This window comes from Oncorhynchus tshawytscha, linkage group LG11 (genome assembly GCF_018296145.1).
Source record: "Oncorhynchus tshawytscha isolate Ot180627B linkage group LG11, Otsh_v2.0, whole genome shotgun sequence".
NCBI lineage: Eukaryota > Metazoa > Chordata > Actinopteri > Salmoniformes > Salmonidae > Oncorhynchus > Oncorhynchus tshawytscha.
The window spans coordinates 11,620,253-11,648,052 of record NC_056439.1 but is presented as its reverse complement, the minus strand read 5'-3'; the positions used below and the strand labels follow the sequence as shown (position 1 = coordinate 11,648,052).

Below are 27,800 nucleotides of genomic sequence, written 5' to 3'. Positions count from 1 at the left end.
AGAATCACATTTCCACAGCAGATTTTACCCTTCGGGTTTTCTATGATGGGCATAACAGGCACTTTAGTGTTTGAGGCATGCAAGCCTCATCCGAGTTGTTGATGAAAGTTTGAACTCCACTTTCCAGAATTCTTTGCTGTTTTAAAGCCAACCTTGAATCTTTTGCCTGGAGAAATTTCCGTCTCACTGGTTGTACTATTTTTGTCAGCGACTTAAATAATAGGTATAATAACAACATAGTGAAATTGGTATCTCGGTTGAACAAGTTCAAAAACGTTTGCAGTACGTTTTATTAGTTGGGCATATTTGTAGTCAGCCCTTTGCCTTTTACGTGTAGGTCCGTAGCCTCCCGTGTCATTGGTGAATGACCGAAGATGTCGAATAGTAGGTTGTTTGCCCGGCTGCTCTGTAAGTACAACAACATATGTGTTCTCCTCAAGTCTTTAAACTGTTTAGGTTCTGCTAAATTAAGTGTTTCACGGAGCACGTTTTGGACGGAATTTGGGGTTTCTTGCTCAAAGGGTAGCCATGGCAAGCAACGCAAGGGCCTCTATTACTGGCTAACTGTTTTAGCATGCTGATAGATAGCGCATCAATTTCCAGGCCACAGTCCGAACTACTGAACTTTGACCGTGCTTGTCCTTTAGGCTTTATATTTAGCGTGTCAATTCTTCAAATGAGATTAGGGCATGTAGTTAGCTATACTATAACGTAACTGTCATGTAACGTTAGCTGGGCACTTGGTAAGCTAATGCTACCCAACGTTACTCCCCCATTGTATTGTAACGTTACAAACAGCTAACGTTAGTAAAGCTTTCAATGTGTGATTTACAACGTTATCTCTATATGGGAAGTAGCTACAGGCTGTTGGTTGCTGTGTTGGGGGAAACTATAGTACTAGTACTCTGAAAAGAGTTAACCAAGCTACCAATTACTTGACTGAAAGAAACATAGCTTTAGTGTACCTTCATTTAAGAAATTGTTTACTTTACTTAAACTTAAAGTTACTTTGAAAAAGTAGTTCACTACATCTAAACTACTTCGTGGGAAAAAATGATAATATGAAATCTCAAATGTCACAGACTACAAAGTGCACGAACAGATCACTTTGGGATGATATGTTATCAGAATGTGTGATTTAGCCTATTAAACACAAACGATGTTTTAAAGTGAGAATTAGGCAGGTCTGATGCAGTGATGCCGAAAAAGAAAGGAACCTTACTTAACACATGTAATTAGATGTTCAAGATGCTTATGGTTTGGGGGTAGAAGCTGTTTAGAAGTACTCTGAAAAGAGTTAACCAAGCTACCAGTTACTTCACTGAAAGCAGCATATCTTTAGTGTACCTTAATTTAAGAAATTGTTCACTTAACTAAAGTTACTTGGTATAGAGGTCCTGGATAGCAGGAAGCTTGGCCCCAGTGATTTACTGGGCCGTACGCACTACCCTCTGTACTGTCATGCGGTCAGAGGCCGAGCAGTTGCCATACCAGGCAGTGATGCAACCCGTCGGGATGCTCTCAATGGTGCAGCTGTAGAACCTTTTGAGGATCTGAGGACCCACGCCAAATCCTTTCAGTCTCCTGAGGGGGAATAGGCTTTGTCGTGCCCTCTTCACGACTGTTGGTGTGCTTGGACCATGTTAGTTTGTTGATGTGGACACAAAGGAACTTGAAGCTCTAAACCCGCTCCACTATAGCCCCGCGATGTTAATGGGGGCCTGTTTGGCCGGCATTTTCCTATAGTCCACGATCAGCTCCTTTGTCTTGCTCACATTGAGGGAGAGGTTGTTGTCCTGGCACCACACAGCCAGGTCTCTGACCTCCTCCCTTATAGGCTGTCTCATCATTTTCAGTGATCAGGCCTACCACTGTTGTGTCGTCAGCAAACGTAATGATGGTGTTGGAGTTGTTTGGCCATGCATTTGTGTGTGTGTGTGAACAGGGAGTACAGGAGGGGACTAAGCACACACCCCTGAGTGGCGCCAGTGTTGAGGATCAGCATAGCAGATGTGTTGTTGCCTACCCTTACCACCTGGGGGCGGTCCAGGATCCAGTTGCAGAGCGAGGTGTTTAGTCCCAGGGTCCTTAGCTTAGTGATGAGCTTCGTGGGCACTATGGTGTTGGGCACTATGGTGTTGGGCACTATGGTGTTGGGCACTATGGTGTTGAACACTGAGCTGTAGTCAATGAACAGCATTCTCACATAGGTGTTCCTTTTGTCCAGGTGGGGAATGGAAGTGTTGAGTGCAATAGAGATTGCGTCATCTGTGGCTCTGATGGGGCGGTATGCAATTTGGAGTGGGTCTGGGAGGATGCTGTTGATGTGAGCCATGACCAGCCTTTCAAAGCACTTCATGGCTACAGACGTGAGTGCTACAGGGCGGTAATCATTTAGGCACTTTACCTTTGGTTCCTTGGGCACAGGGACTATGATGGTCTGCTTGAAACGTGTAGGTATTACAGACTCGGTCAGGGAGAGGTTGAAATGTCAGTGAAGACACTTGACAGTTGGTCCATGCACGCTTTGAGTACACGTCCTGGTAATCTGTCTGGCCCTGCGGCTTTGTGAATGTTGACCTGTTTAAAGGTCTTGCTCACATTGGCTAACGAGAGTGTTTCAACAGAGTCATCCATCACAGCTGGTGCTCTCATGTATGCTTCAGTGCAGTGTTGTTTGCCTCAACGCGAGCATAAAAGGCATGTAGCTTGTCTAGTAGGCTCGCGTCACTGGGCCACTCGCAGCTGGGTTTCCCTTTGTAGTCCGTAACAGTTTTCAAGACCTGCCACATCCGATGAGTGTCAGAGCCGGTGTAGTAGGATACAATCTTAATCCTGTATTGACATTTTGTTGCCCTCTGTTCTAGCAAGCTTTCATTGCCAAATAGCAGATATATATATTTTGTTCTCCATTTTTCCAGAATCTCACACATCTGTAGATTACACATTCATGGTAATTTGTTTCTTTCACCTTATTTATAACCGGCCTTTTGTGAAATAATAATCTCACCATGACTGCCATACAGAACTGCACATACTAATGCCATTCATAGGCTTCTCTTGGCGGGTTGGAGCGTTGGGCCAGTAACCAAAAGGTTGCTGGATCGAGTCACGGAGCTGACAAGATAAAAAATCGTTCTTTCTGCCCCAGAGCAAGATAGTTAACCCAGGTGCCGATGATGTCGATTAAGTCCCCCGCACCTCTCTGATTCAGGGGTTGGGTTAAATGCGGAGGACATGTTTCAGCTGAATGCATTCCGTTGTACAACGGACTAGGTGTCCCCCTTTCCCTTCCTTCCCATTTCAATCATGAGGGAATAGGCACAATGGGTAGCAAAACTCGTTATCCAAGCGTAGTGGCCTACATAGTGTATGTGTGTTTTACTTCTAACAGTTACTACTGTGTGCTGTAGATTTTGGAACATAGCCGCTGGGCCTACCTTCAGGTCTGTTTTAATTGGATTTAAACTAATTAGAGGAACATCATGTGACAACAACTCAGGCAACAACGCTGGACTAAGTCTCCTAGATGGCAATCCTTCTCCCCTTTCCATCATGATGTGACTTTGACAATAGTGTTTTTTGGAAATCTACCTGTGTGTGGTCTCACTTTCCTGTCCTTCTGTCTCCATTTGCAGTGCAGCAAAATGGGGTAAGGAACTGTTATACTGCTTCAAGGAAGCACCTCTACATTGACAAAGACACCAAGGTCATTTGCCAAGGCTTCACTGGGAAGCAGGTGTGTATGCTACACAACACCCAGCCGACACTGGCTGCTTTCTGCATTCAACTGGGTTGTATTCATTACGGCACTCAAAGGAAATCTTAACTTTTGCAACTGAAATTATTGAAAATGTGCGTTTCCTATAAGACAAGTCCAGGTAGTCCCTCCCTGTCTCAATCTGCTTTCATCTGTTTGGTGCCGAATGAACACAACCCTGATTGGGTTATTGTTTCACTGTCAACAGACATTGTTGAAGATCTGCCTGTGCAGAGTCAAAACCGCTCAATAATCTTCCCAAAACATTAATTGACAAAGTTGCCAGAGGAGCATGTAGGCATAGAGATTTAAAAATAACCAACTGTATCCACTAGCTAAGGATTTGAATTTGCGATGTTACATTGAGTTAAAAAAAATATATATATTTTTTTAAATAATTAAGCAGCCAACAGTAGCTAGCGATCTGTAACTGAGCACCTTATCCACAGACAACGGGTTGTCGTTAAATGACCCCATAATCTCATTCCACAATATTGCCTTGGATGACGATGGAAGGTCTCTGTCAAAGTCAAAAGAAGAGTGTTGGCGTCATTGTCCCACAAGCGAAAACCTCTCTCCTCTTTCACCTTGTAGGTTAATGACCGTCCCCCTCCTCTCCAACAACTCTTCGACTTAACATAGTGTTATTAAATATAGTTCTTCTTAATGAACACCCATGCTAATTAGAAAGGGCTGAGCAATAACTCAAGTGTCGCTGCTGCTGCTGCACACCGACTTTCGTCTATGGTTTGCTTATCAAGCCATATACTTCAAATTCATTGCCCTTTCATTAGTGGATGATAGTTAGGACCGCCACCAACGGGGGGAAAGGGCAAAGTGAGCAGACGGTGCACGTTGGGTTTATAAATGAACAGAGGGAGTAAAAAAAGATGAGTCTGGAGAATGGAAGAAGTATTGAAATGAAAAGATATCTGCATTGCGAGGGGAAAAAATTGCTGGCTCAGTCTTTCCTTTCTCTTTACTGCTGGTAATTATAGTTTTAACTTTAGGGTCATTGGTTTGGACGTGTCGTAGTTGGCCCTCGTAGCCGCTTATCTATAGCGTTTCTTAACAGCCTCTGTAATTATTAACTGAGAAGGCAACTTGGCAGGTTTAATATTCATAATGTTATTATATTATTATATTACAACACATTATTGGACTCAATGCCCCTGAAAAAGTGAAGGTGGGACTGTGAGTGATTTATTTTTTATTGATGACCTCAAGAAATACAGAGACTTGATGCCATTTGATTATGGTCATTTAGTGTGCCTGGGTTGGATTTAAACTGATTGAATGTGATGCCAACCTAAGCCCCTTTCACTTACAGGTGAATCCTAACTTACACTTAAGCTGAATTTTCACTTAGTCATGCATTTAGGTCAATGGGATACTAAGTGACAGACACCGTAAAATACCATATACCAAATCTCCTCTCGGAGACCCCCATTCACATAGTCATTGATTTACCTGCTGATGTACCTAGTCTTAATATGCTGGTGGTGTCTGTGTGCCCACCCATGTCAGCTTGATTCCTATGCCCCCTCCCTCTGCGGGCACCGGACACCATTCTGCCCAGTTGATTAATGGTGGATGGCAGGCCTGTTCTTCTCATTCCCCACTACCTGGCTTTAATGATATCTCAAGGTTGGCGGATGGCGCCGCCAGTGACTGGGACAATTCCCCTCTCCATCCATCACACACTGTCAGCTGCTCTCTCCCTACCCTTTCCCCTTGGCCCTAACCCTTTGAACTGAAGGAATGTCACAATATTGCTTGCAGATCTGCAATCAAACATTGAAGCGGGCTAAGGTCAAGAGAAACGACTGGGTGGATTGGGACTTGCTGATTCTCCCTGACTCTTCCTCTTTCTCTCCCCCTCTAGGGGACGTTTCACAGTCAGCAGGCAATCGACTATGGTTCCCGGCTAGTCGGTGGCGTGTCCCCCGGCAAGGGGGGGAGGACACACCTTGGCGTGCCTGTCTTCAACTCTGTCAAGGAGGTTAAATGTGTTCCACTATTTGTGTTTCCCTAAAAGTGAACTGGTTCTGAACTAGCTTGCCTGGTTAAGAAATTGTTAAATACATACATTGATGAATAGCAAGCCCTAAATTCACCATGTCCCACACCTCCAGGCGAGAGAGGGCACCGGGGCCGAGGCCACAGTGATCTACGTGCCCCCTCCATTCGCGGGTGCCGCCATCATGGAGGCCATCGACGCTGGCATGCCCCTGGTGGTGTGCATCACAGAGGGCATCCCCCAGCAGGACATGGTCAAGGTCAAACACAAGCTGTTGCGCCAGAGCACCACGCGCCTCATCGGCCCCAACTGCCCCGGCGTTATTAATGTAAGAATATACACATATACACACAGACAAGCTGCTGCGCCAGGGCGCTACCTGCCTCATTGGCTGCAACTGCTTTAGAGTGGTCAACGTAAGAGGCTAGAACACACACGCACTCTCTTGGTGTTAACTTTGTGATTTCCTATTTTGCAGCCGGGAGAATGCAAGATTGGGATCATGCCGGGCCACATTCACAAGAAAGGGAGGATTGGTGAGACATTTTTGAATCATTGAATAAAATCTGCTTTTACTTGGCAGCTGTGTCATAATGCTGACAGACCAACATCTTGTTCTTTGATGGAAAGTTAACAGTAAGTTAGAGATCCTACAATACTTGCTTCAGTCTCCAAAATTACATGCGTGCAGTTGAAATTGTGAGAGGGAGAAAGGACCTCTGCCCATGTGGCTATCAACGATAGTCGCTCAGCGAGCAACCAAGCAGTTTCTTTTCTTCACTGTCTCGCGGCAGACAGTTTGATAAGCTGTCAGTGCTGCAGCCCTGCAGGCAGCAGAAACAGCCATAGCAAATGTTTCTCCAGGTGCATTGGAGGCTGGTGGGAGGTGCTATAGGAGGACGGGCTCATTGTACTGTCTGTCTGGAATGGAATAAATGGAACGGTGTCAAAACGTATGGAAACCACATGCTTGACTCTGTTCCTTTTGTTCCATTCCAGTCATTACAATGAACCTGTCCTCCTATAGCTCCTCCCACCAACCTCCACTGGTGTAGTGACTGCTGGGGAGCTGCATCGCTGCACAGACATCCTACACCACTTGCTGCTCATTGCGAAGGCATACAGTGTGTGTCCCCAGTGCTACCCTGTTCACAATAGTCCCTGGGGCTCCAGTCAAAAGTAGGGAAGATGGTGCAATTTAGGGTGCACCCATACAGTATGAATACAGGTCCTTTCCAATACTTAAAAAGGCATCCTTCCTCCTTACCTCTCAAGAAGAAGGAAGGATGCCCGTTAAGAGAATTGGAACTTGTCCTCAGTCTCTCCTTATCTCCCGACAGAAAAGGGAACTGTGTTGGCACCAGACACCAGAGTGAAATAAAGGTATTTTGTTTTTCTGACAGGTATTGTCTCTAGATCGGGAACTCTCACATATGAAGCTGTTCACCAGACTTCACAAGTTGGCCTGGGACAGTCTCTCTGCATCGGTACGTGGGACTGAACGCTATGATATACACATACTGCAAATGTATAGACCAGGGATGAGCAACTTTGATGGGGGTGGGGGCCACTAAAACCTCTGAACTGATCATGAGGGGCCTCAGTGGTTCTGTGTACCAACCCATGCAGTCAAAGCCGGCCCTAGCCTTTTTGAGAGCCCTAAAGACATTTTCAAACAACACAATTTCAGTAACTGAAATTGTTTTCTCCCCTCTTGACGGCAGAGAGAAAAATCTGAAGTTTTATAGTAATTTCATGCAATTCTACACTTTGCCATGGGGCGCAGAGATTTTTCCGCGGGCCTACAAAAAGGGCCACCAGTTGTCCATCCCTGGTATAGACAAAATACTGTGCCTTCGGAAAGATTTCAGACCCCTTGACCTTTTTCACATTTTGTTACATTACAGCCTTATTCAAAAATGTATTAAATATTTTTCCCCCTCATCAATCTACACACGATACACCATAATGACATAAGAATTCAGACCCTTTGTTACAGCACCTTTGGCAGCGATTACAGCATTGAGTCTTCATGGGTGTGACGCTACAAACCTGGCACACCTGTATTTGGGGAGTTTCTCCCATTCTTCTCTGCAGACCCTCTCAAGCTCTGTCAGGTTGGATGGGGAGCGTTGCTATTTTCAGGTCTCTCCAGAGATTTTCGATCGGGTTCAAGTCAGCACTCTGGCTGGGCCACTCAAGGACATTCGGAGACTTGTCCCGGAGCAACTACTGCATTGTATTTGCTGTGTGCTTAGGGTTGTTGTCCTGTTGGAAGGTGAACCTTCGCCCCAGTCTGAGGTCCTGACTCCAATACCTTGACTTTGTTGTCCGTAAACCATTTTTCCACATCTTTGGAAGTATGCTTTGGGTCGTTGTCCACCTGTTGTATTCGGCGCATGTGACTCATACAATTTGATTTATTATTTCTTGGATTGTGCATGTGTGCCGTTCAGAGGGTGAATTGGTAAGACAATATTTTTAAGTACCTTTGAACGGGATGTGGTAGTAAGTGCCAGGCACACCGGTTTGTCAAGAACTGCAGTACTGCTGGGTTTTTTACGCTCAACAGTTTCTCGTGTGCATCAAGAATGGCCCACCACCCAAAGGATAACCAGCCAACTTGACACAGCTGTGGGACGCATTGGAGTCAACATCGGCCAGCATCAGTGTGGAACACTTTCGACGCCTTGTAGAGTCCATGCCCCGATGAGTTGAGGCTGTTCTGAGGGCAAAAGGGGGTGCAAAACAATTTTAAGAAAGCGCTCCTAATCTTTTGTGCACTAAGTGTAGTTATTTTTAATGCAACCATAACAATTCCCAAGTCACATATAAAACCAATTCAACCTAAAAAATGATGAGTACATGGTACTCTATGCCTTCGGTCACGTCTGACATTCATCTTTCTGGATATAAGCAGCGTAACAGTGATTTCTAATGGTTTTTGTTCAGGCATTGGCGGGGACCCCTTCAACGGGACAAACTTCATTGACTGCCTGGAGGTATTCCTGCAGGACCCTAAGACGGAGGGCATCATCTTGATCGGAGAGATCGGAGGCAACGCCGAGGAGAACGCTGCCGATTACCTCAAACAGCACAACTCTGTAAGAGGAGAGACCCACACGTTAAACATGCTACCAGACTGTTAACACTTTGCCAATGGTCCACCAGTACTTTTGTGAATCATCCAGACCCTTTTTGAACGACGAGTGTCGTTCTGTCAGGTACTCCCTTTCATATCTTTGATTCCGACGACCCCCTCGGGAAGTCCCACTCCGAGCCCCCAGGTCCAAAACGTGTGCGTGGGTGGGTGGACATGTTTCACTATACTTGTGAGTACCAGAAGTGCTCACAAGAATGGTAAACTAGCTAAAATACAGAGAAGTGAGGACATTTTGCCGGTCCTTTACTTGTAAAATGTTAAGGTTCGAATTAGGGTTGGGTGTTAAGGAAAATAGGATTTTGAATGGGAGTCATTTTTTGGTCCCCAAAAGTCCTCAAGTATAGTAAGACATACTGTGTGTGTGTTCTCACCTGCTAATGGATCTTGGGATTCTGGACAGGCTGAGGGTGTGAGCTATAGTGCATTTTTAAATTTGTTTTATTTCACCTTTATTGAACCAGGTAGGCAAGTTGAGAACAAGTTCTCATTTACAATTGCGACCTGGCCAAGATAAAGCAAAGCAGTTCGACACATACAACGACACAGAGTTACACATGGAGTAAAACAAACATTGTCAATAATACAGTAGAAAATGAGTCTATATACAATGTGAGCAAATGAGGTGAGATAAGGGAGGTAAAGGCAAAAAAAAGGCCATGCTGGCGAAGTAAATACAATATAGCAAGTAAAACACAGGAATGGTAGAGTGGAAGAATGTGCAAGGTAGAGAGAGAAATAATGGGGTGCAAAGGAGCAAAATAAATAAATACAGTAGGTGGAGAGGTAGTTGTTTGGGCTAAATTATAGATGGGCTATGTACAGGTGCAGTAATCTGTGAGCTGCTCTGACAGCTGGTACTTAAAGCTAGTGAGGGAGATAAGTATTTCCAGTTTCAGAGATGTTTGTAGTTCGTTCTAGTCATTGGCAGCAGAGAACTGGCACGAGAGGCGGCCAAAGGAAATATTGGTTTTGGGGGTGACCAGAGAGATATACCTGCTGGAGTGCATGCTACAGGTGGGTGCTGCTATGGTGACCAGCGAGTTGACATAAGGTGGACTTTACCTAGCAGGGACTTGTAGATGACCTGGAGCCAGTGGGTTTGGCGAGGGCCAGCCAACGAGAGCATACAGGTCGCAGTGGTGGGTAATATATGGGGCTTTGGTGACAAAACGGATGGCACTGTGATAGACCGCATCCAATTTATTGAGTAGGGTACTGGAGGCCATTTTGTAAATGACATCGCCGAAGTCGAGGATCGGTAGGATGGTCAGTTTTATGAGGGTATGTTTAGCAGCATGAGTGAAGGATGCTTTTTTGCGAAATAGGAAGCCAATTCTAGATTTAACTTTGGATTGGAGATGTTTGATGTGAGTCTGGAAGGAGAGTTTACAGTCTAACCAGACACCTAGGTATTTCTAGTTGTCCACATATTCTAAGTCAGAACAGTCCAGAGTAGTGATGTTGGACGGGCGTGCAGGTGCTGGCAGCGATCAGTTGAAGCGCATGCATTTAGTTTTACTTGTATTTAAGAGCAATTGGGAGGCCACGGAAGGAGTGTTTTATGGCATTGAAGCTCGTCTGGAGGTTTGTTAACACAGTATCCAAAGAAGGGCCAGAAGTATACAGAATGGTGTCGTCTGCGTAGAGGTGGATCAGAGACTCACCAGCAGCAAGAGCGACATCATTGATGTATACAGAGAAGAGAGTCGGTCCAAGAATTGAACCCTGTGGCACCCCCACAGACTGCCCTCTGATTTGACACACTGAACTCTATCAGAGAAGTAGTTGGTGAACCAGGCGAGGCAATCATTTGAGAAACCAAGGCTATCGAGTCTGCCGATGAGGATGTGGTGATTGACAGAGTCGAAAGCCTTGGCCAGGTCAATGAATGCGGCTGCACACTATTGTTTCTTATCGATGGCGGTTAAGATATCGTTTAGGACCTTGAGCGTGGCTGAGGTGCACCCATGACCAGCTCTGAAACCAGATTGCATAGTGGAGAAGGTATGGTGGGATTCGAAATGGTCGGTTATCTGTTTGTTGACAAGCTTTCGAAGACCTTAGAAAGGCAGGGTAGGATAGATATAGGTCTGTTGCAGTTTGGATCAAGAGTGTCCCCCCCTAGAAGATCTTTGGGAATCTCAGACGACACGAAAGAGAGGTTGAACAGGCTAGTAATAGGGGTGGCAACAATTTCGGCAGATAATTTTAGAAAGAAAGGGAACCAGATTGTCTAGCCCAGCTGAATTGTAGGAGTCCAGATTTTGCAGCTCTTTCGGAACATCAGCTGACTGGATTTGGGAGAAGGAGAAATGGGGAAGGCTTGGGCGAGTTGCTGTGGGGGGTGCAGTGCTGTTGACCGGGGTAGGAGGGGTAGCCAGGTGGAAAGCATGGCCAGCCGTAGAAAAATGCTTATTGAAATTCTCAATTATCGTGGATTTATTGGTGGTGACAGTGTTTCCTATCTTCAGTGCAGTGGCCAGCTGGGAGGAGGTGTTCTTATTATCCATGGACTTTACAGTGTCCCAGAACTTTTTTGAGTTTGTGTTGCAGGAAGCAAGTTTCTGCTTGAAAAAGCTAGCCTTGGCTTTTCTAACTGCCTGTGTATATTGGTTTCTAGCTTCCCTGAAAAGTTGCATATCACGGGGGCTGTTCGATGCTAATGCATAACGCCATAGGATGTTTTTGTGTTGGTTAAGGGCAGTCATGTCCTGGTTCTAAATTTCTTGAATGGGGCATGCTTATTTAAGATGGTGTTTTTAAAAAAACAACAAACAGGCATCCTCTACTGACGGGATGAGATCAATATCCTTCCAGGATACCCCGGCCAGGTCGATTAGAAAGGCCTGCTCGCTGAAGTGTTTCAGGGAGCATTTGACAGTGATGAGTGGAGGTCGTTTGACCGCTGACCCATTACGGATGCAGGCAATGAGGCAGTGATCACTGAGATCTTGGTTGAAAACAGCAGAGGTGTATTTAGAGGGCAAGTTGGTTAGGATGATATCTATGAGGGTGCCCGTGTTTACGGCTTTGGGGTGGTACCCGGTAGGTTCATTTGATAATTTGTGTAAGCTTGAGGGCATCAAGCTTAGATTGTAGGATGGCTGGGGTGTTAAAGCATGTTTCAGTTCACATATGGTGTCCAGAGCACAGCTGAGGGCAGAGGGTGGTCTATAGCAGGCGGCAACAGTGCAAGACTTGTTTTTAGAGAGGTGGATTTTTAAAAGTAGAAGTTCAAATTCTTTGGGTACAGACCTGGATAGTAGGACAGAACTTTGCAGGCTATTTTTGCAGTAGATTGCAACACCGCCCCCTTTGGCCGTTCTATCTTGTCTGAATATGTTCTAGTTAGGGATGAAGATTTCAGAATTTTTGGTGGTCTTCCTAAGCCAGGATTCAGACACGGCTAGAACATCTGGGTTGGCAGAGTGTGCTAAAGCAGTGAATAAAACAAACTTAGGGAGGAGGCATCTAATGTTAACATGCATGAAACCAAGGCTATTACGGTTACAGAAGTCATCAAAAGAGGACGCCTGGGGAATAGGAGTGGAGTGTTTACTTCGAGTTAGGGTTCATGGTGCAGAATACAGCACACACCTTTGATTGACACACTCGTTCCAGGCAGGTGTGGGAGAGACTGATCTTTGGAGCATGGATGGTGAATTATGCAAGGCTTGAAAAGTAGTTGTGCCTTTCAGCAACAGTTATTGCCAAGTGTGTGTTTTGCCCTCTAGATTTGTCAAGACACAGAATTTTGATTGAGAAAATACGTGTGTGTACACACACACACACACACACACAGAGGTTTGTCTGTCTGTCAGGTGTTCAGCAGCTGAAAATTAATTTTATGTGCTTTCAGCTGCCCTAATACATGTAAATCTCTCACCACTCTTTGTCTCGGGAGAACAACTCTTTGGCTGAGGCCAAAATAACACCATATTTCCTAATAGCGTACATCTTTTGACCAGAGCCCTTTGGGACCATGTCAAAAGTAGTGCACTACATGGGGCTTAGGGTGCCATTTGGGACGCACACGCTCTCTCCCTTCCTCATGTACAAACCAGCTCAACCAATCATCCAAAGTGTTGACAACCAGAGACCAATGGCTCGTGACACCAACATGCATGAAAAGCCCATTGGAAAGTGGCGGGTAGTTCTCTGAAAGTCGAGTGTGTGTGTGTGCCGAGCATTGAACACCAGAGGCAGCAGTTTAACCAAAGCCTGAAATTGTTTTATCGGAGTTGCTGTTCTGTCAACATTGAGAAACGGAAACACTGAATGCAAAGCCAGACCCAAAATTATGTTCCTCTCTTTAGTTTCACTCATAGAACAATTCCATGCTTCAGACATGTTATTTTCTAGGGTTGCAAAATGTCAGTAGCTTTCCCAAAATTTCCAGGTTTTTCAGAAAACTATAATGTTATAACTAACTGTAAGTTAACTATCTATTTGCCTAATATATTATATCTAGCTCAGGGCTCCATCTATGCATTTGGTTTGCTAGCTAAGTGGCTAGATGGCAAGAGGAAAATTCTTGGTTACAGCGACAGTCAATCGTACGTGAATAGTACAATACAATGACACTGTAGGGAATAGGTTGCCATTTGGGACTCAAAGTAGAATATAATATCACATTGGTATGCCCTTACCAGTAGCTAGACATTGGTATGCCATAGCTAGATATTTCAAAATTATCTCTTTCTCCATAGACTTATAGATCAGTCGGGTAGCACTTGTGAGGCACAGTGGTGCATACATTTTTAAAGAATGATCTTTTCTTATTTTACTGCTGTCATGGTTCTTTTTAAGACAACTGGGGGGGGGTCAAGTCATGACGTCCGTGATCTTCAGATCGAAAAGTCAGAATTCAGGCATCTTTCTAGAGCTCTGATTTGGATGACTGTTCAAAACCATTTTGAAAGCACGGAAGTCTGAGATTTCCGATTTCCCAGTTGTTTTGAACACAGTATTAGTCTCAGCTGAGGGAGGGAGAAATCAGCGGAGGGTCCTCCTCTCAAGGTCTCCGCTCTCTCCTTCCTTTCCTCCGGGTGAGACTAATCAGAGAGGGGACACCAGCTTCCACCTGATGGTGAAACTCAAGTCGCAATGCATCTGCCTCATGCACAAATTCATGTTGTTCCTATGACCAGAGAAAGTGAAAATATTCCTCTATTAAAACAGACGAGATGAGCTGCTAATAAAAATGTAGCTCTATTGATAGACTTGGCTACTCATTCATTGCAGCGCGAGTGGAAGTAGGGAGAAGTGCGTTTTATGTTTTGTGATGGTATTGAATAGAGTGTTGACAGTGCTGAATAACTTAACATAAATTCACTCATAATAACAACTGCTCTTCGCTGTATTCTTTGATAGTCTCCCTCTGGTCATTGTTTTAAAAGTTATGAAATCTCACGTAGGCTAGTATCAAACTTTGCTGTGGCCGGGGCTGTGGAAGCCGTAGGCACGATGATTTGAGACAAATGAAATGGTTAAAAATAGGGACACTTTGCCTACCCGATGCATAAGGCTTCTGAATGAAGTGCACCTACAACCAACAGCGCAAGAAATAAAAGCACGCCTTTATTGGCCTTTCTACAGAAAAGTTTGGTGATCGACTAGAAATACCTTGAAGATTACGATCGACCGTTTGGTGACCACTTGTACACGATTTAAGTCTAGGGGATGAAGATCAAATTGTCGAGCTTGAGTCAAATCGGTCTTTATTAAAAGTGTTACACTTGACATAAAATATGCTTAACAAAAAATGCGATGTATAAAAATAGACAACTAATTTACAAAAGAGGGGCCTTGAAAGGGAGATCTTTGCACCAAAAAGTTGCTCTGATGTTTTTAATTTCGCAGAGCTAAAATTAGTACACACTTTAGAGGTCATTAGCCTACATAGAAAAACTATTCCTCTAACTCTGTGTGCTGCTTGCCAACCTGGTCTGTTTTAGTATACTGAATAAAAATATAAAGTCAACATGTTAAGTTTTGGTTTCATGAGCTGAATTTTTTTATTTTTTTTGCACACATTTGTTTACATCCCTGTTGGTGAGTGCTTATCCTTTCCCAGGATAATCCATCCACCTGACAGGTGTGGCATATCAAGACTCTTATTAAATAGCATGATTATTACACAGGTGCACCTTGTGCTAGGGACAATAAAAGGCCACTCTAAAATGTTTGGTTTTGTCACACAACACAATGTTGTAAGAAGTTTTTTTTAACCTCTTTTTCTCTCCAATTTCGTGATATCCAATTGGTAGTTAGTCTTGTTCCATCGCTGTAACTCCCGTGCGGACTTGGGAGAGGCGACGGTCAAGAGCCATGTGTCCTCAAACACGACCCTGCCAAGCCGCACTGCTTCTTGACACACTGCTTGCTTAACACAGAAGCCAGCCTCACCAATGTGTCGGAGGAAACACCGTACACCTGGTGACCGTGTCAGCATGCATTGCCCCCGGTCCGCCACAGGAGTCACTAGTGCGCGATGGGACAAGGACATCCCTGCCTGCCAAACCCTCACCTAACCCGGACGACGCTGGGCCAATTGTGCGCCGTCTCCCGGTCTCGACCCGGCTGCGACACAGCCCGGGAGGCAGATGTCTCAATTTTTGATGGAGTGTGCAGTTGGCATGCTGACTGCATGAATGTCCACCAGAGCTGTTGCCAGAGAATTGAATGTTAATTTTTCTACCATAAGCTACCTCCAATGTTGTTTTAGAGAATTTGGCAGTACGTCCAACCGGCCACACGACCGCAGACCACGTGGAACCACTCCAGACCTCCACATCTGGCTTCTTCACCTGCAGGATCGTCTGAGACCAGCCACCCGGACAGCTGATGGGTTTGAACAACCGAAGAATGTCTGCACAAACTGCTGGAGATGAATCCCGTTTTCAACTGTACTGGGAAAATGGTGTCGTGTGGGCAAGCGGTTTGCTGATGTCAACGTTGTGAACAGAGTACACCATGGTGGGGTTATGGTATGGGCAGGCATAAACTACGGGTAACGAACACAATTGCATTTTGATGGTAATTTGAATGCACAGAGATACCGTGATGAGATCCTGAGGCCTATTGTTGTGCCATCTGCCGCCATCACCTCATGTTTCAGCATAATGCACAGCCCCATGTCGCAAGGATCAATTTCTGGTAGCTGAAAATGTCCCATTTCTTCCATGGCCTGCATACTCACTAGACATGTTACCCATTGAGCACGTTTGGGATGCTCTGGATCGACATGTAACAGCCTGATCAACTCTATGCAAAGGAAATGTGTTGCACTGCATGAGGCATCTGTGACCAACCGATGCAGATCTGTTTTCCCAGTCATGTGAAATCCATAGATTATGGCCTAATTAATTTCAATTGACTGATTTCCTTATATATGAACTGTAACTCTGTAAAATCTGGAATTGTTGTTTGGTGCGTTTTTATATTTTTGTTCAGTGTCAGTCACCTTTTTCAGAAGGTCTTAAGCGCTTTTCTTTTTGAGACTTCTACTTCTAAATCCCACCTAATATTCTTCAGCCTCCATGCATTTGTAAAACTAAAGAGCTACCGAAGACGGAACACCTTTGGGCCCATGCTTTCCAACGAGACAGAGTATTTGGCAGCTAACCCACGTGAACACTAAATGTATCCTCATCCCTGTCATCCTCGACTCTTAGCCACTGCTCGCTCTCTCTCCTAGGTGCTTTACGCACAATGCAAAGCCCAAGCACAATGCATTCACTAACACACCGATTGTCGTCTAGGAGGGCAGGTGAGCGATTTTTAGAAAGCGGTGGGGCGTGTGTAGCGCACTCCATTCACATCTAGTGTGCGAATAGGGGGCCTCATCAATTTGTAATTGTCTGTTTGTCGTCTTAATCTGACAAGATTGAGGCTCTACCCCCGAGCATACAGCAAGGCCCATTTCGAAACAACCCCTGCCTCCTCTTCCACCCCTACTCCTGTGGGGGAACAAACTAAAGAAGAGGTAGGGAAACAACCTACTCCTTCTCTTTAGTTCCATTATTAAAGTAATAGATCTCTAAGGTTAACAATGTAGGACAAAGGCAGTGGGAACTTTCAAATGCTATTTTGACTTCTCTTATGCTCCGACTTCTCTGAGGGAAGATGAAGATTAATTGACTAATTACAGCCTAACTTGTTCAGGTAGGTTTTAAAAGTTGATTCACACAGGGGGTGGTTTGTTTGTCAAAGCTGTGAATTCATTAGGATGGGACAAGCGAGAGCCTGAACTGGAGTGTTTAGGGCCTAGCTAGAAGAACAGCATTGGGCCTGCATTCATAAAGTGTCTGAGTAAGTAGGAGTGCTGATCCAGGATCAGTTTTGCCTTGTTGACCATAATGAATAAGATTGTATGGACAGGGATGCTTTGTGAATAGAGATTCTAAAACAGACGAGGCCACCCCTCCTCCTGGAGAGCTACTGGGTGTTCAGGCTTTTGCTACAGCCGTACTTCAGCTAGTCAAGGTCTTGAAAAGCAGCTAAGTAGTAGAATCAGGTGTGGAACAAAAGCCTGCAGGAAGGTCAGTCTTTAGAAAAAGGCATGGCCACCCTCGTTCTGACCCATTTAGAGGAAAAAATGTTGGGCCACCTTACAAGAGGAAACATTCACCTCGACTAATTAGTATCCTCCCGGTACCTTTCCCCCCCCCCCTTGATTGCAGTCATATTCCCCCGTTTAATGAACATTTTGCTTTCAGGGCCATGAGCCTTGTTAATACTGTACATTGTTAGTCAGGTTTTTTAAAACTTTTTTTTTTAACAAATTCATTTTCTTGGCCCGAGAGACGAGCGGATTGGCTGCTCCGCTTAAACAATTATGCAGTGTCTTCAAGCTTGTTGAAATGAATAGCGGTCGTCGGGCAGTGGTCTTGCTGTACATGCCTGCCAGTTTCAGTAGGGTTCCATTTAGAAAGCATGCGCTGAAATGGTAGCAGGGAAGTAAAGACTTAAGCAGGAGGACCACCTTTCCTGGCTTGTCGGCCAGTTTGTTCTACACGCCGTGTTAACTCTCATCTGAAGGAGAGGGTATGAGGGAGAGAAAGATGGAAGGAGAGCCTTATCACAAGACAAGTACCTGAGAAGGAGTGTCTGAAGAGAGGCCTGGCTTGTGTTTATTTGGCAAAAAAAATACTGAAATGGGTGGCTACTACAGTACCTGGTCGAATAGGAAACGCACATTTTCGCTACCCAATTCGAAAAGTTTTCCTAAGCATGCCCTAATGAACAAGCCTGTCTTTCATCTCCTATACGATGTAATTCCTGAGTGTTTCCTGCCAAGCGCTGGAAGACTATCTCAACTGTTGAATTTGGCCTCCATCAGGACGAGCTGAGAGGACAGGGCCAGAGCTAATCAGTGTCCGCGTGACTAATAACCTGCTTCTGCGAGAATGAGATCATGTGAAATGGCAGGGAGGGGTGTGGAGGGTGTGTATCTGCCCATGCAATTAAATGGTCTCATTGACTCTTTCACACACATCTGGACAGAGCATGTAATAGAGTATTGGCATGAATGTGAATATAACATTTACTGTCCTTTTATTTTAATAATAAAATAAGATTGTTCTAGGAATACCTATTTGAGGGTCTGTTAATAGGAAGACAATGTCTTTTGTTTTGGAATGTCTATTCTGTTATTTGTCTGAGAACACAAGTATGACCGAGGCTGTCTCCTTCTCAACCCCCCCCAGGGAACGAATGCCAAGCCCGTGGTGTCTTTCATCGCCGGGCTCACTGCCCCGCCGGGCCGTAGGATGGGTCACGCCGGTGCCATCATCGCAGGGGGCAAGGGTGGAGCCAAAGAGAAGATTGCCGCCCTACAGCAGGCGGGCGTTGTGGTCAGCATGTCCCCGGCTCAACTGGGCAGCACCATGTTCAAGGTGAGATTAGAGAGATGTATTAAAGAGCTAATCTATCTTTACCATGACTCGAGCCCTATAGCCAACTCTATGGGTGAGACCCGTAGCGATAGATAAATGTCATTCAGTGGCGCGACGGACTACCATTCTCCCATAGCTGGGGGAGGACTGCAAAAGGGTTACTTTGGTCGCTTTAGTCCCACATCCCAACTTTTCCTCTTCCCTCAAATATACTAAAAACAATCTCGACTAGGGTTGCAAAGAATTTCTGGAAATTCTTCATGAAATATTCCATGGGACGTTAAGCCTGGGAATTTGGGGGATTTTGCTTAAATTCATCAAAAACGTTAGCTTATAACAACTTTTTAATTGTGTGATACAAAAGGCAGTTATGGGTCTTGTGGCATATTTTGTTTACTGTCCCCAAGTCAATGGAATTCCAAACATCTGCATGCACAGTGCATTTTTCCATCATGTGCAGTGCATCACATGTACAGCTGATTCTCAAGATCTTGCACACTAATGCGATGCTATTGAGCCCACACCACGACACTGTCTGAGCCAAGGACTACATGTTTTCTGGTAAGTTTTGATTACAATACTGGGTGGGGTGAATATATTTGATATGACATTTTTTTGTTAAATAGTAGCATACACCAAAGTGTTTAAATAATTTCTAACTTGTTAACAGTTTCTGCTAGTTAGTTTTTGCTACCAAGTGGGTTTTATCTTGCTTGAGCCTGCTAACTGTGTTAATTCACCTGTTTCCATACATGTTTCATTTCTAAACAACTCCTTTGTAAGATAGATAGTTAAGCAGTTAGATAAAACATGTATCTGTACATGGAGTTGTATTTGTTTTTATTTTTACTATTTTTTTTCTTTAAAGGAAAATGCCACGGCCACTATCTGATGTGTGGAGACATTTCACTGCAGCTAATGTAGATGTGAAGAATGCAACAAAGATGCAGAGTCTGTCCAAGTGCATCAAGTTCCCTCAGCGTTCACAACAAGCAACCTCTGACAAAAGTCCCTCTACATCCATTTGAGGTGAAAATGATGAATCAGACACCTTATCAATAGCAACATATGGTCCTCCTGGAGTCTGAAGTTTTTATTTGACTCATTTGAGGAACATAGTCAGAGAAATGCTGATGAATGTCTTACACGAGCTGTGTATGCAACTGATTCACCTCTGATGCTCACAGGCAATGTGTATTGGAAGAGATTTCTGAATCTTCTTTGCCCAGCATACACCCCTCCAACCAGAGACATGCTTTATCTACTCATTTGCTGGAGTTCAACAGAGTTCAAGTGAAGGTCAAGCAATTCATAGAGAAAGCAGAATGTATTGCAATCATCTCTGATGGGTGGTCGAATGTCCGTGGGTAAGGAATAATTAACCACATCTCCACCCCTCAACCAGTATTCTTCAAGAGCACAGGCACAAGGGACAACAAACACACTGGTCTCTACATTGCCAATGAGCTGAAGGCAGTCATCAATGACATTGGACCACAGAATGTATTTGCACTGGTGACAGACAATGCTGTGAACATGAAGGCTGCTTGGTCTAAAGTGGAGGAGTCCTACCCTCACATCACACCCATTTGCTGTGCTGCTCATTCATTGAATCTGCTCCTCAAGGATATCATGGCACTGAAAACAATGGATACACTCTACAAGAGAGCCAAGGAAATGGTTAGGTTTGTGAAGGGTCATCAAGATTTATAGCAGCAATCTACCTCACCAAGCAAAGTGAGAAGAATAAGAGCACCGCATTGAAGCTGCCCAGCAACACCTGTTGGGGTGGTGTTGTCATCATGTTTGTCAATCTCCTGGAGGGCAAGGCAGGGTACCCTAGTGGTTAGAGCGTTGGACTAGTAACCGGAAGGCTGCAAGTTCAAATCCCCGAACTGACAAGGTACAAATCTGTCGTTATGCCCCTGAACAGGCAGTTAACCCACTGTTCCTAGGCCGTCATTGAAAATAAGAATTTGTTCTTAACTAACTTGCCTAGTTAAATAAAGGTAAAATAAAAATCTCTCCAAGAAATGGCCATATCACAGTCTGCCAATATGGACAGCCCCATCAAGAGGATCCTCCTGGATGATGTATTTTGGGAGAGAGCAGAAAGCAGCCTGAAACCTATAGCAGTAGCCATTGCATGGATTGAGGGAGACAATGCCATCCTATCTGATGTTCAGACTGCTTGCAGATGGAAGAAGAGAAATCCGTATTGCCCACTTCACTGTGCTCCAAGCAGATGAAACTGCAGTTCTGAAATACATCAAAAAGCGTGAAGATTTCTGCCTGAAGCCCATACACTTCGCAGCGTACATATTGGACTCCCAAGTATGCTGGCAAGAGCATCCTGTATGGTGCAGAGATCAACAAGGCCTATGGTGTCATCACTACCGTGTCTCGCCACCTTGGCCTGGATGAGGACAAGGTTCTTGGCAGTCTGGCGAAGTACGCTTCCAAGCAAGGTCTTTGGGATGGAGGTTTAATAATATCTCATCAGTCACCTGGTGGAAGGGATTTAATGGTTCTGAGGCTCTTTCCCCTTTTGCCTCCATCATCCTCCAAATCCCACCAACATCAGCCGCCTCAGAGCACAACTGGTCTTTGTTTGGGAACACACACAACAAAGCATGCAACAGGCTGACCAATACAATGGTTGAAAAATTGGTGGCCATCTGGGGAAATTTGAGGCTTTTTGAGCCTGACAACGAGCCATCCTCCACAAGGTTGGAAAGTGACAGTGAAGATTACACCTCAGTCTGATGTTCAAATGAGGTCCAGGGAGAAGACACGGAAGCCCGAGAGGAAGACAACCAAAGCTTTAGTTTCTAGACTAATTTTAGAGATGTATGTTGAAAACATTTTTGGGAGATGCCATGTATCATTGGGGATCATTCAATATTTATTTAGTTAGTTTCCTTAACTCATTTAATTAAAGTTAAATTCATAACTAAATGATTTTTTATTTCAATTGTTTTAATCATTTGCAATGATGTCTACTCATGATAAGGTAAAAGATCTCCATGTGATATGGTGTGTGTATATACACTGCTCAAAAAAATAAAGGGAACACTAAAATAACACATCCTAGATCTGAATAAATTAAATATTCTTATTAAATACTTTTTTCTTTACATAGTTGAATGTGCTGATAACAAAATCACACAAATTATCAATGGAAATCAAATGTATCAACTCATGGAGGTCTGGATTTGGAGTCACACTCAAAATTAAAGTGGAAAACCACACTACAGGCTGATCCAACTTTGATGTAATGTCCTTAAAACAAGTCGTGTGTGTGGCATCCACCTGCCTGTATGACCTCCCTACAACGCCTGGGCATGCTCCTGATGAGGTGGCGGATGGTCTCCTGAGGGATCTCCTCCCAGACCTGGACTAAAACATCCGCCAACTCCTGGACCGTCTGTGGTGCAACGAGATGGAGCGAGACATGATGTCCCAGATGTGCTCAATTGGATTCAGGTCTGGGGAACGGGCGGGCCAGTCCATAGCATCAATGCCTTCCTCTTACAGGAACTGCTGACACACTCCAGCCACATGGGGTCTAGCATTGTCTTGCATTAGGAGAAACCCGGAGCCAACCGCACATGCATATGGTCTCACAAGGGGTCTGAGGATCTCATCTCGGTACCTAATGTCAGTCCGGCTACCTCTGGCGAGCACATGGATGACTGTGCGGCCCCCCAAAGAAATGCCACCCTACACCATGACTGACCCACCGCCAAACCGGTCATGCTGGAGGATGTTGCAGGCAGCAGAACGTTCTCCACGACGTCTCCAGACTCGGTCACGTCTGTCACATGTGCTCAGTGTGAACCTGCTTTCATCTGTGAAGAGCACAAGGCGCCAGTGGCGAATTTGCCAATCTTCTTACAGTAACCTTTATGATGTTTTCAGTCTTTGGGTTCGTTAACAAGTAAGGTTGTGGGACTTGTGGATTGAACTTTTTTAATACGTAATGAACAAAAGGCACCGGTGAGGGGGAATTAATAACCATGGCTGTTGATGCCGGGGCGGGCAACTCTTCTACGCTGCTGCTGCCTATATTTCAATTTATCACCGGAGGAAGCCGGTTTTAACAAGACGTATAAAAAGTTCAAGCTTGTATTACACCCATTCATCTTATTCTTTCATTACGAGCGAGCGCAGGGTGGCAAACCCAAACACCCAGTTATTGATTTGCGCGACGGTGGCACTGTTTTCGTTTTAATTCATAATCATTGTAATGTTGAACTATTTCCCGGCCTGTTAATTTCCCAGCCATTTTGTGTTCATACATCTCTGTTAATCTCATTGGCGCTGCTGTAATCGGTGTAATAATACACACGACACAACAGAGCAAACAAACAAAGTAGTGCCCGATGGGGGTAATTAATTTGGTTTGGTTTAACATGCTCAGCTCTCAGTACAGTACAAGGCCCAACTCTCTAGTGTGTTGTTTGTGCTTGTCGGTGAAGTTCTCCTTGTGTCCACACCTAGATTCAAGTATTTGTTTTCTTTCCAATACTGTAAATGCTCTAGATTAAATTTGCATGTCACTGATAAAATAGTCCCAAATGTGCAAACTCCACCCACCTAGCATTCAAGGCAGACTGTGTCAAGCCCACATAAACCTCCAGTCACCCATGTGTGCTGCTTGCTCTGTTTTTCACTCTTTCTCATGGCCTCCCTTGACAAAATGTTCCTGTTGCACACCAGCACTCTTCATCACTCCCTCTCTCCTTCCTCCTGCCCTCATCCTTCTTAATCTTGCTCCACCTCTCCCCTTCTTTCGGTATGGAGCACATTTGACACACACACAAGGACGATCGCATCTCTTTCTCTCTCCTGTTCCTCTTACTCTACATCTTTCGTTTACAGGCTGTATCACAACCGGCTATGATTGGGAGTCCCATAGGGTGGCGCACAATTGGCCCAGCGTCATATTGTAAATAAGAATTAGTTCTTAGCTGACTTAAATCGTTAAATAAAGGATCAATATAAAAATGAACAATAAAGTCGTTTCCCCTCTGCTTAAATGCATATCTCAAGCAAGCACTATTTCTCCTTCTCCTCTGTCCTTGCCCTCTTCAAATCAAATTGTTACATGCTTTGTAAACAACCAGTGTAGACGAAAATTGAAACGCTTACTTACAGGTCCTTCCCAACCATGCATTAATATATATATATATATATATATATATATATATATATTAGAAAATAATAACGAGTAATAAATACAGAATGAGTAACGATAGCTTGGCTATATTCACAGGGTACCAAGTTGAGGAATGAGGTAATTGAGGTAGATACAGTGGGGCAAAAAAGTATTTAGTCAGCCACCAATTGTGCAAGTTCTCCCACTTAAAAAGATGAGAGAGGCCTGAAATGGTAAATAAGTATTTGGTCACCTACAAACAAGCAAGATTTCTGGCTCTCACAGACCTGTAACTTCTTTAAGAAGCTCCTCTGTCCTCCACTCGTTACCTGTATTAATGGCACCTGTTTGAACTTGTTATCAGTATAAAAGACACCTGTCCACAACCTCAAACAGTCACACTCCAAACTCCACAATGGCCAAGACCAAAGAGCTGTCAAAGGACACCAGAAACAAAATTGTAGACCTGCACCAGGCTGGGAAGACTGAATCTGCAATAGGTAAGCAGCTTGGTTTGAAGAAATCAACTGTGGGAACAATTATTAGGAAATGGAAGACATACAAGACCAATGATAATCTCCCTCGATCTGGGGCTCCATGCACGCTCTCACCCCGTGGGGTCAAAATGACCACAAGAACAGTGAGCAAAAATCCCAGAACCACATGGGGGGACCCAGTGAATGACCTGCAGAGAGCTGGGACCAAAGTAACAAAGCCTACCATCAGTAACACACTACGCTTCCAGGGACTCAAATTCTGCAGTGCCAGACGTGTCCCCCTGCTTAAGCCAGTACATGTCCAGGCCCGTCTGAAGTTTGCTAGAGAGCATTTGGATGATCCAGGACATCTTGGGCCATGTTCTGTTATAATCTCCACCCGCCACAGCCAGAAGAGGACTGGCCACCCTACATAGCCTGGTTCCGCTCTAGGTTTCTTCCTAGGTTTTGGCCTTTCTAGGGAGTTTTTCCTAGCCACCGTGCTTCTACACCTGCATTGCTTGCTGTTTGGGGTTTTAGGCTGGGTTTCTGTACAACACTTTGAGATATCAGCTGATGTACGAAGGGCTATATAAATAAATTTGATTTGATCCAGAAGAAGATTGGGAGAATGTCAGATGAAACCAAAATAGAACTTTTTGGTAAAAACTCAACTCGTCGTGTTTGGAGGACAAAGAATGCTGAGTTGCATCCAAAGAACACCATATCTACTGTGAAGCATGGGGGTGGAATCATCTAGCTTTGGGGCTGTTTTTCTGCAAAGGGACCAGGACGACTGATCCGTGTAAAGGAAAGAATGAATGGGGCCATGTACTGTGAGATTTTGAGTGAAAACCTCCTTCCATCAGCAAGGGCATTGAAGATGAAATGTGGCTGGGTCTTTCAGCATGACAATGATCCCAAACACACCGCCCGGGCAACGAAGGAGTGGCTTTGTAAGAAGCATTTCAAGGTCCTGGAGTGGCCTCGCCAGTCTCCAGATCTCAACTCCATAGAAAATCTTTGGAGGGAGTTGAAAGTCCGTGTTGTCCAGCAACAGCCCCAAAACATCACTGCTCTAGAGGAGATCTGCATGGTGGAATGGGCCAAAATACCAGCAACTGTGTGTGAAAACCTTGTGAAGACTTACAGAAAACGTTTGACCTCTGTCATTGCCAACAAAGGGTATATAACAAAGTATTGCGAAACTTTTGTTATTGACCAAATACTTATTTTCCACCATAATTTGCAACTAAATTCATTAAAAATCCTACAATGTGATTTTCTGGAGAGAAAAAATTCTCATTTTGTCTGTCATAGTTGAAGTGTACCTATGATGAACATTACATGCCTCATCTTTTTAAGTGGGACAACTTGCACAATTGGTGGCTGACTAAATACTTTTTTGCCCCACTGTATGTGCATATAGGTACGGATGAATTGACTAGGCAACAGGATAGGTAATAAACAATAGCAGCGTATGTGATGAGTCAAAAGCATTTAGTGCAAAAAGGGTCAATACAGGTAGTCCGGGTAGCTATTGGTAAACTATTTAGTAGTCTTATGGCTTAGGGGTAGAAGCTGGTCAGGGTCCTATTAGTTCCAGACCTGGCGCATCGGTACTGCTTGCTGTGCGGTAGCAGAGAGAATAGTCTCGGTCATTCTCCCTCTGGACTATGAGTGGACCTTGTGCCACCTTCCACCCTTCTCCCTCCTTCCATCCATCAGAGTGCCTGAAGCCTCGTGGCCACCATGTCAGCACTCCCGTCAGGAGCCCTAACACAGCCCCGCTCATCCCCCGGTCTCTTTCTCCTTCCCCCTCTTCTCTCTCTCTTTCACAGAAAGTCAAGGGCCTGGCCTTGATCGGCGCGTACAGATACACTTAATTCGCCCCGCGTGAGACTGAAGGGCGTCTTCCCTTAACACTCCTGAGTGTTACATTAGATAACACACGCACAGCCTGCCAAGTTGCTCTAGTACTCTGACAAAGTTGAGGCGTTGAGCCGAAGTAGACATTTTCAACCACTTGGTGGCAGTAGACATTCAGGTATTTTGGAAGTAAGGCATTTTCCAATGGGCAACATCATGCATGTGTTTTGCAGTCCTGATAAATGACATTTGCATAAAGGAAGCTTTTTCCTCTGTGGCATGGGGGAATTCTAGGATGGGAAGGAGAGTATTTGTTTTATCGTCCTTCCTCTGCTGATATTTAATAAACAGAGACATCCCGTCTGTAATGTTCTCCGTCCTTTTGGTTATGTGCTTTTACGTCTTATTTTCACTATCGTATAATATGACTGTGGATCTTGATGCTTTGGTGTGAATATACATGTTTTCTGTGTATGGACTACTCCACACTGGACATGAGCCTTGCATAGCCTTATTCGGTTTGTAAGGTATTTATCTTTGCATCCAAAATAATGATTTTGAATGTTATTTGTCTAGATCTCCTTCATTAATCCCTGATGAGAGAGAGAGAGATTGTCTACATCCCAAATGGCACCCATAGTGCCCAACTTTTGACCCGAGTCCTATGTAGGGAATGGGGGTGCCATTTGGGACGAAGTTATCCCTTCCCCCACCTCCCCAGGAAGAAAGTGCCTTGTCAGGGTCTACTAGCATCCCCTCCAATCCCCCACCCCGTGTAGCTTTCAGATGTAAACAAACTGAATCCACATAAATAAATAATTATTTCCTCTCCTTCCCCCTGTTTCCCCCTCCTGTTTGTTCTGTCCCTCTCTCCGCAGGAGTTTGAGAAGAGGAAGATGTTGTAAACGGGGAAAGGCACCCCCCCCATCTTCCCGACCGAAGCCCCTACTACCATACACACTCACTACGCAGTGTTTTTAAGATGTTTTTTATTTCAGCTATGAATTCATACCATTACAGAAAGAGAGTAAATATATCAGTATATCTTGATGTCTTTTAAATATGTGATACCATGTCTTTTAGAGGATAGTTATTGGCATCTGTTATGGTAGCTTCTGATGTGTTTAGTTTGACAACAGAGGAATGCCAAGGTAACCGAGGTGATCTGGTTCCTGTGTTGTCTTTCTACTACTACACTCTCCTACTGTAACCAAGTATTCCATCAAAATGTCTGTTCTCACTGGCTATACACCTGAATAAGAAAATATCTCGAACACGGTTTTGGTTGTGGGCTCATTTTTATGTTTGTCTCGCTCTCTTTTGCACGCACACACAGGTTAGCATGATGGTGTTGAAGCGTTATCACACTGTGGTATTATTGGGTGCATATGACGTGTGGTTCTGCTAAGTTTGCTACAGTGTAATAGCATTAAAAACAATATCTGTTTGAAA

General features: G+C 44.5%; 1 protein-coding gene across 1 annotated transcript; it reads left to right on the top strand.

Annotated features, from left to right (window-relative positions):
* Positions 1 to 170: 170 nt before the first annotated feature.
* Positions 171 to 27,627, top strand: LOC112261425 (succinate--CoA ligase [ADP/GDP-forming] subunit alpha, mitochondrial). The gene is made up of 9 exons (XM_042329778.1): positions 171 to 408; positions 3,639 to 3,739; positions 5,646 to 5,762; positions 5,896 to 6,108; positions 6,259 to 6,316; positions 7,184 to 7,267; positions 8,733 to 8,884; positions 18,654 to 18,842; positions 27,227 to 27,627. Exons 1-9 carry the CDS (start codon positions 375 to 377, stop codon positions 27,251 to 27,253), a joined length of 975 nt encoding a protein of 324 aa, XP_042185712.1. The 5' UTR covers positions 171 to 374; the 3' UTR covers positions 27,254 to 27,627.
* The last annotated feature ends 173 nt before the right edge of the window (positions 27,628 to 27,800 follow it).

Excerpts from the sequence above, each read along its gene's own strand:
- LOC112261425 (XM_042329778.1), top strand. The coding sequence starts at position 375 with ATGTCGAATAGTAGGTTGTTTGCCCGGCTGCTCT. Across the intron at positions 6,317-7,183 it reads TCACAAGAAAGGGAGGATTG|GTATTGTCTCTAGATCGGGA; the intron begins GTGAGACATTTT and ends TTTTTCTGACAG. Across the intron at positions 18,843-27,226 it reads TGGGCAGCACCATGTTCAAG|GAGTTTGAGAAGAGGAAGAT; the intron begins GTGAGATTAGAG and ends CTCTCTCCGCAG.